General features: G+C 44.2%; 1 protein-coding gene across 2 annotated transcripts in view; it reads right to left on the bottom strand.

Moving 5' to 3' along the window:
* prex2 (phosphatidylinositol-3,4,5-trisphosphate-dependent Rac exchange factor 2) overlaps positions 1-12679 on the bottom strand; it is a 224888-nt gene extending 212209 nt beyond the window's left edge. For both annotated transcript variants that reach the window (XM_061965408.2, XM_061965407.2), the window contains exon 1: positions 12314-12679. In XM_061965408.2, the coding sequence (XP_061821392.1) occupies positions 12314-12451 (138 nt within the window). In that variant the 5' untranslated portion in view covers positions 12452-12679. The remainder of the gene's footprint in view (positions 1-12313) is intronic.
* Between the last annotated feature and the right edge of the window lie 121 nt (positions 12680-12800).

Here is a 12800-nt window from a genome sequence, read left to right on the forward strand (position 1 = left end):
ATATTCAAAGATCCTATATATGTGACAGAGCACTTTTTTGTTGTGAGGGAATTCTTTCAAAAACGCTAGTCAAAGATCCTCTGTATGTGACAGGTATTTTCTGTTTTGTAAGGACTCCAGCAAAAACACAAGTCAAAAATACTCAGGGACAGGAGCACTTTTGTTTTGAAGGAACTACAGCAAAAACAGTAGTCAAAGATCTTCTAAATGTGACATGAGCACTTTATGTTTGGAAGCAACTATAGCAAAAACACTATCAAAGATCCACTATATGTGACATGAGCACTTTATGTTTTGAAGAAACTACAGCAAAAACTCGAGTCAAAGATCCTCTATATGTGACATGAGCACTTTATGTTTTGAAGGAACTAAAGCAAAAACGCTAGTCATAGATCCTATACGTGACAGGAGCACTTTGTTTTAAAGGAACTAGCGGAAAATACTAGTCAAAGATCCTCTATATGTTCCTGCAATTATGAATTGCAGGAACTACAGCAAAAACAGTAGTCAAAGATCCTCTATATGTTCCTGCAATTATGAATTGCAGGAACTACAGCAAAAACAGTAGTCAAAGATCCTCTACATCTGAAAGGAGCATTTTATGTATTGAAGGAACTACAGCAAAAACAGTAGTCAAAGATCCTCTATATGTGACATGAGCACTTTATGTTTTGACGGAACTATAGCAAAAACGCTAATCAAAGATCCTCTATATGTGACATGAGCACTTTGTGTTTTGAAGGAACTATAGCAAAAACGCTAGTCAGAAATCCTATATGTGACAGGAGCACTTTGTTTTAAAGGAACTACAGGAAAATACTAGTCAAAGATCCTCTATATATTACAGGAGCATTTTATGAATTGCATGAACTACAGCAAAAACAGTAGTCAAATATCTTCTACGTGTGACAGGAGCATTTTATGTATTGAAGGAACTACAGCAAAAACAGTAGTCAAAGATCTTCTAAATGTGACAGGAGTATTTTTTGTTTTGGAGGAACTACAGCAAAAACTCTATTCAAAGATCTTCTAAATGTGACAAGAGCCATTTTTTGTTTTGAAGCAACTTCAGCAAAAACGCTAGTGAAAGATCCTCCATATGTGACATGAGCACTTCATGTTTTGAAGCAAATATAGCAAAAACGCTAGTCAAAGATCCTTTATATGTGACATGACCACTTTATGTTGTGAAAGAACTACAGCAAAAACGCTAGTCAAAGATCCTCTATATGTGACATGAGCACTTTATGTTTTGAAGGAACTAAAGCAAAAACACTAGTCAAAGATCCTATATATGACAGGAGCACTTTGTTTTAAAGGAACTACAGTAAAATACTAGTCAAAGATCCTCTATATGAGACAGGAGCATTTTATGAATTGCATGAACTACAGCAAAAACAGTAGTCAAAGATCTTCTAAATGTGACAGGAGTGTTTTTGTTTTGGAGGAACTACAGTAAAAACTCTATTCAAAGATCTTGTAAATGTGACAAGAGCATTTTTTTGTTTTGAAGCAAATATAGCAAAAATGCTAGTCAAAGATCCTTTATATGTGACATGAGCACTTTATGTTTTGAAACAAATATAGCAAAAACGCTAGTCAAAGATCCCTTATATGTGACATGAGCACTTTATGTTTTGAAGCAAATATAGCAAAAACGCTAGTCAAAGATCGTTTATATGTGACATGAGCACTTTATGTTTTGAAAGAACTACAGCAAAAACGCTAGTCAAAGATACTCTATATGTGACATGAGCACTTTATGTTTTGAAGGAACTAAAGCAAAAACACGAGTCAAAGATCCTATTTGTGACAGGAACACTTTGTTTTAAAGGAACTACAGGGACATACTAGTCAAAGATCCTCGATAAGTTCCTGCAATTATGAATTGCAGGAACTACAGCAAAAACAGTAGTCAAAGATCCTCTACATGTGACAGGAGCACTTTATGTTTTGAAGCAAATATAGCAAAAACGCTAGTCAAAGATCCTCTATATGTGACATGAGCACTTTATGTTTTGAAGGAACTATAGCAAAAACGCTAGTCAAAAATCCTATGTGTGACAGGAGCACTTTGTTTTAAAGGAACTACAGGAATATACTAGTCAAAGATCCTCTACATGTGACAGGAGCATTTTATGTATTGACGTAACGACAGCAAAAACTCTATTCAAAGATCTTCTAAATGTGACAAGAGCCATTTTTTGTTTTGAAGCAACTACAGCAAAAACGCTAGTCAAAGATCCTCCAAATGTGACATGAGCATTCATGTTTTGAAGCAAATATAGCAAAAACGCTAGTCAAAGATCCTTTATATGTGACATGAGCACTTTATGTTTTGAAAGAACTACAGAAAAAACACTAGTCAAAGATCCTATATGTGACAGGAGTACTTTATGTTTTGAAGGAACTAAAGCAAAAACACTAGTCAAAGATCCTATATATGACAGGAGCACTTTGTTTTAAAGGAACTACAGTAAAATACTAGTCAAAGATCCTCTATATGAGACAGGAGCATTTTATGAATTGCATGAACTACAGCAAAAACAGTAGTCAAAGATCTTCTAAATGTGACAGGAGTGTTTTTGTTTTGGAGGAACTACAGTAAAATCTCTATTCAAAGATCTTGTAAATGTGACAAGAGCATTTTTTTGTTTTGAAGCAAATATAGCAAAAATGCTAGTCAAAGATCCTTTATATGTGACATGAGCACTTTATGTTTTGAAACAAATATAGCAAAAACGCTAGTCAAAGATCCCTTATATGTGACATGAGCACTTTATGTTTTGAAGCAAATATAGCAAAAACGCTAGTCAAAGATCGTTTATATGTGACATGAGCACTTTATGTTTTGAAAGAACTACAGCAAAAACGCTAGTCAAAGATACTCTATATGTGACATGAGCACTTTATGTTTTGAAGGAACTAAAGCAAAAACACTAGTCAAAGATCCTATTTGTGACAGGAACACTTTGTTTTAAAGGAACTACAGGGACATACTAGTCAAAGATCCTCGATAAGTTCCTGCAATTATGAATTGCAGGAACTACAGCAAAAACAGTAGTCAAAGATCCTCTACATGTGACAGGAGCACTTTATGTTTTGAAGCAAATATAGCAAAAACGCTAGTCAAAGATCCTCTATATGTGACATGAGCACTTTATGTTTTGAAGGAACTATAGCAAAAACGCTAGTCAAAAATCCTATGTGTGACAGGAGCACTTTGTTTTAAAGGAACTACAGGAAAATACTAGTCAAAGATCCTCTACATGTGACAGGAGCATTTTATGTATTGACGTAACGACAGCAAAAACTATTCAAAGATCTTCTAAATGTGACAAGAGCCATTTTTTGTTTTGAAGCAACTACAGCAAAAACGCTAGTCAAAGATCCTCCAAATGTGACATGAGCATTCATGTTTTGAAGCAAATATAGCAAAAACACTAGTCAAAGATCCTTTATATGTTACATGAGCACTTTATGTTTTGAAAGAACTACAGAAAAAACACTAGTCAAAGATCCTATATGTGACAAGAGTACTTTATGTTTTGAAGGAACTAAAGCAAAAACACTAGTCAAAGATCCTATATGTGACAGGAGCACTTTGTTTTAAAGGAACTACAGGAAAATACTAGTCAAAGATCCTCTACGTGTGACAGGAGCATTTTATGTATTGAAGTGACGACAGCAAAAACAGTAGTCAAAGTTCATGGGCAAGAATCTGCTCCTTACTTGAACTTGAGTGTCATTGTTCTCCGGCATTTTCTAACCTGGGAGGAATTCCTCCGGCAGGAAATATGCTTTAGCAGACACTTGTGCGTCTCACGGACAGCGTGCGACTCGCTCTGCTCTTTTTTTCCCTTTCACCCCTGCAGCAACAAGCTTTGTGGCGGATTATCCCAGCAGGAAGTCGCACGGTTGGAAGCCGGCTTGTCCTGACCTCTGGACACCTGGACACAGACCAGGTCTTGTGTCCAGGTGGATGAAACGTTGAGGACTCTTTCATCAGCCCTGAGGCTCCCCAGGAAGCCGCCTAATGCATCCTTTAGATGATAACAACCATGCCTTGTCTGAAGTCCGCTAAATGAGTGCACCAGAGCCATGACACTGCCAACTACTGGTCTGGCATGCAAATGACATCACTTACAGCCAATCACGTGCAAGGAACCAATATTGAGACAAGTCAAATTCCATATCAGCAAGTCTTTGGTTGGAAACATTTTAGTTTAACAATCATGCCACATGTCTCCAATGTAATTTTTATTTTTAATATAAAAGACAAAAACCTGTTGTACCACTAGAGGGAGCCCACGCACCACCAGTGGTGCTGGTACCACAATTTGAATGCCTCATTGATGACTTTGAAGCAGGAGTCTCAAACTCAATTTACCGTATTTTCCGCACTATAAGGCGCACCGGATTATTAGCCGCACCTTCTATGAATTACATATTTCATAATTTTGTCCACCAATAAGCCGCCCCGGACTAAAAGCCGCGCCTACGCTGCGCTAAAGTGAATGTCAAAAAAACGCTGCGCTAAAGTGAATGTCAAAAAAACAGTCAGATAGTTCAGTCAAACTTTAATAATATATTGAAAACCAGCGTTCTAACAACTCTGTCCCAAAATGTACGCAAATGTGCAATCACAAACATAGTAAAATTCAAAATGGTGTAGAGCAATAGCAACATACCGGTAATGTTGCTCGAACGTTAATGTCACAACACACAAAATAAACATAGCGCTCACCTTCTGAAGTTATTCTTCATTCGTAAATCCTTCGAATTCTTCGTCTTCGGTGTCCGAATTGAAAAGTTGCGCTAGCGTGGGATCCAAAATGGCCGGTTCCGTCTCGTAGAAGTCATCGGGAGTCAGTGTCGCTGTTGTTCTGTGAATCCTGCCTTCCGGAAAGCTCGGACCACAGTTGTGACCGAAATATCTGCCCAAGCATTTACGATCCACTGGCAGATGTTGGCGTATGTCGTCCGAGGCTGTCTGCCCGTCTTAGTGAAGGTGTGTTCGCCTTCGGAGCTGTGTGAAAAAAGCCACCCGGCCTCTTCGCGTAAACTTCCCTTAACCACTCGCTCATCTTTTCTTCATCCATCCATCCCTTCGAGTTAGCTTTTATGATGACGCCGGCTGGAAAGGTCTCTTTTGGCAAGGTCTTCCTTTTGAATATCACCATGAGTGGAAGTTAGCATGGCAAGCTAGAACCACAGTGAAGGATGACTTCTCATTCCCTGTGGAGCGAATATTCACCGTACGTGCTCCCGTTCCACAGTGCGGTTCAGTTGCTGTGAAATACGGTAGTAATCCGTGTGCGGATGGAGAGATTGCGTCTTTTTATGACCCGGATCGTTTAGTAGGAGCCATTTTGTGGTCTTTACAGATGTAAACAGGAAATGAAACGTACGGTGATATCCGCGCGTTTTTTCTTCTTCTTCCGGGGGCGGGTGAAGCGCTTCCTGTTCTATGGGGGCGGGTGAAGCGCTTCCTGTTCTATGGGGGCGGGTGCTTTCCTTGGCGGTTGCTTGCGTAGAAGAAGAAGCGCTTCCTGTTCTACCGGGAAAAAAGATGGCGGCTGTTTACCGAAGTTGCGAGACCGAAACTTTATGAAAATGAATCGTAATAAAGCGCACCGGGTTATTAGGCGCACTGTCAGCTTTTGAGAAAAATTGTGGTTTTTAGGTGCGCCTTATAGTGCGGAAAATACGGTACCTGGGGGCCACTGGACGCAGAAACTGGGTGAGGCTGGGCCGCAAGAAAAGATTTCTTAAAAAAATCTAACATGCACTTTTTAATGAATTCACCTTCTTTGAATGGCTTTCCCGCCCTCGCAACATACTTGCCAACCCTCCCGAATTGCAGTGCCCCTCCCGACAATCTCCCAGGGCAACCATTCTCCCAAATTTCTCCCGAACAACAATATTAAGGGCGTGCCGTGATGGCACTGCCTTCAGCGTCCTCTACAACCTGTCGTCGCGTCTGCTTTTTCACCATACAAACAGCGTGCCGGCCCAGTCACATGTTGTATGAGACTTCTGCAGACACGTGAGTGACTGCAAGACATACTTGGTCAACAGCCATACAGGTCACACTGAGGATGGCCATATAAACAACTTTATCACTGTTACAAATATGCGCCACACTGTGAACCCACACCAAACAAGAATGACAAACACATTTCGGGAGAACATCCGCATCGTAACACAACATAAACACAACAGAACAAATACCCAGAACACCTTGCAGCCCAAACTCTTCCGGGCTACCACCAAACTCCGACCCCCCCCCAACACACATCAACCCCTCCCCCCCACCCCCCAATCTCCCGCCCCTGTGCTCAACAAAGAAATATTGCATCTCCCACTTTTCCTGGAATTATCTTTGCTCAACACTAACCTTTCTCTTCACTGCAGGCTTTGAAAAAGACATGTTTGGGGTTGTGTAATATATTTGTATTTAGCTGACGCACGGAGGGGGTTGGGGGGGGGGGGGGGGGGGGGGGGTTTGAGGTGGGGGGCAGGGTTGGGGGCGTGGCAGGGTTTGGTGGTAGCGGGGGTGTATATTGTAGCCCGGAAGAGTTTGGCCTGCATGGGATTCTGGGTATTTGTTCTGTTGTGTTTATGTTGTGTTACGGTCCGGATGTTCTCCCGAAATGTGTTTCTCATTCTTGTTTGGTGTGGGTTCACAGTGTGGCACATATTTGTAACAGTGTTAAAGTTGTTTGTGCGGCCACCCTCAGTGTGACCTGTGTGGCTTTTGATCAAATATGTCTTGCAGTCACTTACGTGTGTCTACAGAAACCAAATACAACATGTGACTGGGCTGGCACGCTGTTTGTACAGGTGGTAGAGGACGCTAAAGGCAGTGCCATCACAGCACGCCCTTAATATTGATGTCTGGGTGAAACTCGGCAGGGGCACTGAAATTCGGGAGTCTCCTGAAAAAATTGGGAGGGTTGGCAAGTATGACGCTGTCAAGCGCCATTCATATAAACCTTGCGGGGATGGGTCAAATGCAGAGGGTAATTTCACCACACCTAGTGTGTGTGTGACTATCAGTGCTACTTTAACTTTAACAAGTGTTCATTCATAGTTTTGATGCCTTCAGTGACAATCTACAATGTAAATAGTTATGAAAAAAAAGAAAACACATTGAATGAGGAGAAGGTGTGTCCTGTTATGCTGTACTGTATATCCTGTCAAAATGGATATAGAAAGAAAAAGACGCATATTATTTCCTGGCTTTCGTGGGCCATATAAAATGATGTGGCAGGCCAGATTTGGCACTTGGGCCTTGAGTTTGACACCTGTGCTTTAAATAGTTTTAACTTTGTGTATTGTATACATTTTATTAAATTGCTCTTCTTTTATGGTTAAACGCAGATTGCATATTGAAATACACCAAAAAAATATGCAAATATCATCCATCCAATCCAATCCATCCAACTTCTTCCGCTTATCCGAGGTCGGGTCGCGGGGGCAGCAGCCTAAGCAGGGAAGCCCAGACTTCCCTCTCCCCAGCCACTTCGTCCAGCTCTTCCCGTGGGACCCCGAGGCGTTCCCAGGCCAGCCGGGAGACATAGTCTTCCCAACGTGTCCTGGGTCTTCCCCGCGGCCTCCTACCGGTCGGACGTGCCCTAAACACCTCCCTAGGGAGGTGTTTAGGGCATCCTGACCAGATGCCCGAACCACCTCATCTGGCTCCTCTCGATGTGGAGGAGCAGCGGCTTTACTTTGAGCTCCTCCCGAATGGCAGAGCTTCTCACCCTATGTTTAAGGGAGAGCCCCGCCACCCGGCGGAGGAAACTCATTTCGGCCGCTTGTACCCGTGATCTTGTCCTTTCGGTCATAACCCAAAGCTCATGACCATAGGTGAGGATGGGAACATAGATCGACCGGTAAATTGAGAGCTTTGCCTTCCGGCTCAGCTCCTTCTTCACCACAACGGATCGATACAGCGTCCGCATTACTGAAGACGCCGCACCGATCCGCCTGTTGATCTCACGATCCACTCTTCCCCCACTCGTGAACAAGACTCCGAGGTACTTGAACTCCTCCACTTGGGGCAAGATCTCCTCCCCAACCCGGAGATGGCACTCCACCCTTTTCCGGGCGAGAACCATGGACTCGGACTTGGAGGTGCTGATTCTCATCCCAGTCGCTTCACACTCAGCTGCGAACCGATCCAGTGAGAGCTGAAGATCCTGGCCAGATGAAGCCATCAGGACCACATCATCTGCAAAAAGCAGAGACCTAATCCTGCAGCCACCAAACCAGATCCCCTCAACGCCTTGACTGCGCCTAGAAATTCTGTCGATAAAAGTTATGAACAGAATCGGTGACAAAGGGCAGCCTTGGCGGAGTCCAACCCTCACTGGAAACGTGTCCGACTTACTACCGGCCATGCGGACCAAGCCCTGGCACTGATCATACAGGGAGCGGACTGCCACAATCAGACAGTCCGATACTCCGTACTCTCTGAGCACTCCCCACAGGACTTCCCGAGGGACACGGTCGAATGCCTTCTCCAAGTCTACAAAACACATGTAGACTGGTTGGGCAAACTCCCATGCACCCTCAAGGACCCTGCCGAGAGTATAGAGCTGGTCCACAGTTCCACGACCAGGACGAAAACCACACTGTTCCTCCTGAATCCGAGGTTCGACTATCCGGCGTAGCCTCCTCTCCAGTACACCTGAATAGACCTTACCGGGAAGGCTGAGGAGTGTGATCCCACGATAGTTAGAACACACCCTCCGGTTCCCCTTCTTAAAGAGAGGAACCACCACCCCGGTCTGCCAATCCAGTGGTACCGCCCCCGATGTCCACGCGATGCTGCAGAGTCTTGTCAACCAAGACAGCCCCACAGCATCCAGAGCCTTAAGGAACTCCGGGCGGTTCTCATCTACCCCCGGGGCCTTGCCACCGAGGAGCTTTTTAACTACCTCAGCAACCTCAGCCCCAGAAATAGGAGAGCCCACCACAGACTCCCCAGGCACTGCTTCCTCATAGGAAGACGTGTTGGTGGGATTGAGGAGGTCTTCGAAGTATTCCCTCCACCGATCCACAACATCCGCAGTCGAGGTCAGCAGAACACCATCCTCGCCATACACGGTGTTGATAGTGCACTGCTTCCCCTTCCTGAGGCGGCGGATGGTGGTCCAGAATTGCTTCGAAGCCATCCGGAAGTCGTTTTCCATGGCCTCACCGAACTCCTCCCGTGTCCGAGTTTTTGCCTCTGCGACCGCTGAAGCCGCACACCGCTTGGCCTGTCGGTACTTGTCCGCTGCCTCAGGAGTCCTATGAGCCAAAAGAACCCGATAGGACTCCTTCAGCTTGACGGCATCCCTCACCGCCGGTGTCCACCAACGGGTTCTAGGATTACCGCCACGACAAGCACCAACTACCTTGCGGCCACAGCTCCAATCAGCCGCCTCGACAATAGAGGCGCGGAACATGGTCCATTCGGACTCAATGTCCAGCACCTCCCTCGTGACATGTTCAAAGTTCTTCCGGAGGTGGGAATTGAAACTCTCTCTGACAGGAGACTCTGCCAGACGTTCCCAGCAAACCCTCACAATGCGTTTGGGCCTGCCAGGTCTGTCCGGCATTCTCCCCCACCATCGCAGCCAACTCACCACCAGGTGGTGATCGGTAGAAAGCTCCGCCCCTCTCTTCACCCGAGTGTCCAAAACATGAGGCCGCAAATCCGATGACACAACTACAAAGTCGATCATGGAACTGCGGCCTAGGGTGTCCTGGTGCCAAGTGCACATATGGACACCCTTATGTTTGAACATGGTGTTCGTTATGGACAATCTGTGACGGGCACAAAAGTCCAATAACAAAACACCACTCGGGTTCAGATCTGGGCAGCCATTCTTCCCAATCACGCCTCTCCAGGTTTCACTGTCGCTGCCAACATGAGCATTGAAGTCCCCAGTAGAACGAGGGAATCACCCGGGGGAGCACTCTCAAGTACTCCCTCGAGTGAATCCAAAAAGGGTGGGTACTCTGAGCTGCGGTTTGGCGCGTAAGCGCAAACCACAGTCAGGACCCGTTCCCCCACCCGAAGGCGGAGGGAAGCTACCCTCTCGTCCACCGGGTTGAACTCCAACGTACAGGCTCTGAGCCGGGGGGAAACAAGAATTGCCACCCCAGCCCGTCGCCTCTCACTGCCGGCAACGCCAGAGTGGAAGAGAGTCCAGCCCCTCTCGAGAGAACTGGTTCCAGAGCCCTTGCTGTGCGTCGAAGTGAGTCCGACTATATCTAGCTGGAACTTCTCCACCTCGCGCACTAGCTCAGGCTCCTTCCCCCCCAGCGAGGTGACGTTCTACGTCCCTAGAGCTAGCTTCTGTAGCCGAGGATCGGACCGCCAAGTGCCCTGCCCTCGGCTGCCGCCCAGCTCACATTGCACCCGACCTCTATGACCCCTGCTATGGGTGGTGAGCCCATTGGAGGGGGGACCCACGCTGCCTCTTCGGGCTGTGCCCGGCCGGGCCCCATGGGGACAGGCCCGGCCACCAGGCGCTCGCCATCGTGCCCCACCTCGGGGCCTGGCTCCAGAGGGGGGCCCCGGTGACCCGCGTCCGGGCAAGGGAAATCTGGGTTCCTTGTTTGTTTTCTTCATAAAGGTCTTGCAAATAAAATTGCATGCAAATATCATGCAATTTGTTTTGTTTTTTATTAATAGTTTGGAGCATGGGTGTCAAACTCATTTTAGATCAGGAGCCACATGGAGAAAAATCTACTCCCAAGTGGGCCGGACTGGTAAAATCACGGCACGAAAACTTAAAAATAAAGACAAGTTCAGATTGTTTTCTTTGTTTAAAAAAAGAACAAGCACATTCTGAAAATGTACAAATCATAATGTTGTTGGGGTTTTTTTTTACACTTACATGTTGCGGTTAATAATTTAATTGTCGTTATTTATATTTTCTGAATAAATTATGTGATAAAGTTCATCAGTCAACTCATTGGTGTTAATTTTCAATCTATCAGGATAAAAACAATTGTATCAAAATCAAATTACAGGATGTTATTTATGTAGTTTGCTCATTTTCCTTGACTGTTGTACTAACATCATGTGGTTCATTTTGTACATATGTAGTAGGGGTATAGGAAAAAAATAGATTTGAATTTGATTTGCGATTCTCACGTTGTGCGATTCAGAATCGATTCTCTTTTTTTTTTTAAATCGATTTTTTAATTCTTTATTTATATTTATTTTTATTTTTAATTAATCAATCCAACAAAACAATACACAGCAATACCATAACAATGCTATCCAATTCCAAAACGGACCCCGCAACACTCAGAACTGCAATAAACAGAGCAATTGAGAGGAGACACAAACACGACACAGAACAAACCAAAAGTAGTGAAACAAGTTAGCAGTGATTAAAAATCCCTCATTGACATTATCATTAGACATTTATAAAAAATAAATGAACAATAGTGTCACAGTGGCTTACACTTGCATCGCATCTCATAAGCTTGACAACACACTGTGTCCAATATTTTCACAAAGATCAAACAAGTCATATTTTTGGTTCATTTAATAGTTAAAACAAATTTACATTATTGCAATCAGTTGATAAAACATTGTCCTTTACCATTATAAAAGCTTTTTACAAAAATCTACTACTCTGCTTGCATGTCAGCAGACTGGGGTAGATCCTGCTGAAATCCTATGTATTGAATGAATCGAGAATCCTTTTGAATCGGGGAAAAAATAGTTTTTGAATCGAGAATCGTGTTGAATTGAAAAAAAAATCGATTTTGAATCAAATCGTGACCCCCAAGAATCGATATTGAATCGAATCGTTGGACACCCAAAGATCACAGCCCTAATATATAGCATAATCTACAAAGATACAAAGAATTGCTATTGCGACATCCAGTGGACACATTTAGAACAGCAGTTTTTTTCATTAAACAATTTCAGGTTAATTTTTATACTTAGCAAATTCATCCCCCGGGCCTGGATAAAACCTGTTCGCGGGCCTGATCCGGCCCTCGGGCCCTACGTTTGACACCCGTGGTTTGGAGTAATCAGTAATGTGCTCCTATTTTACTGTATGTAAAGCACATTGCAAATAAAACTAAAAAAAAAAAAAAAAGTTGCAATGTGTCTTACTTAGTTGTAATGCACATTGAGTAAATTGCACTCATGTCCAATAACCTGCCCAGGAGAGTCACTGTAGTGCACTGTAGCCTCATCATAATGACGATTAACTGCAGACGCAAGTGTTGGAAGCACACTTGCACCATATTTGCTGTTGCAGGACGCATTTAAAAACAAACTCACCGAGAGAAACTCCAGCGTGCCAACATAGTCCCGTTCAGTCTTTAAAAGCTCGTTCAGGACGCACACTCGTAACCGGAGCTGCTTCTCCAAATCCTTCCCGCTTTCAGCCCTGTGCTCACTCCGGCTCTCCTCCGTCATTGTGGCTGGACGAAACAACACAAAACGAGCCCTTTAGTTGTGGCCGCTTTTTTGCAGCATGGTCACAACAGGAAAGGGCTGCAGAAGAAGTTCGCGTAAAGTAGACAAAAGTGGATACTACGCCAAAAAAGTGACATAGATCCAGCAGTGGGGTGTAAAGTGACACAGGAAAGGATGCACGCCGGTTTAAAGTGAGTCAATGTGACTTTTATACCGATCCGGCCTCCCTGCGATCCTACATGCAAAGTAGTTGTCAAATGCACATAGACAACACAAGCTAACTTCCGCTACTACTTTTCAAAGTAAACTACTTAAAACTCCTGATTTATTATAACAGACTGGTAAATAT

The sequence above is a fragment of the Nerophis lumbriciformis genome, linkage group LG07 (genome assembly GCF_033978685.3).
Source record: "Nerophis lumbriciformis linkage group LG07, RoL_Nlum_v2.1, whole genome shotgun sequence".
Lineage (NCBI taxonomy): Eukaryota > Metazoa > Chordata > Actinopteri > Syngnathiformes > Syngnathidae > Nerophis > Nerophis lumbriciformis.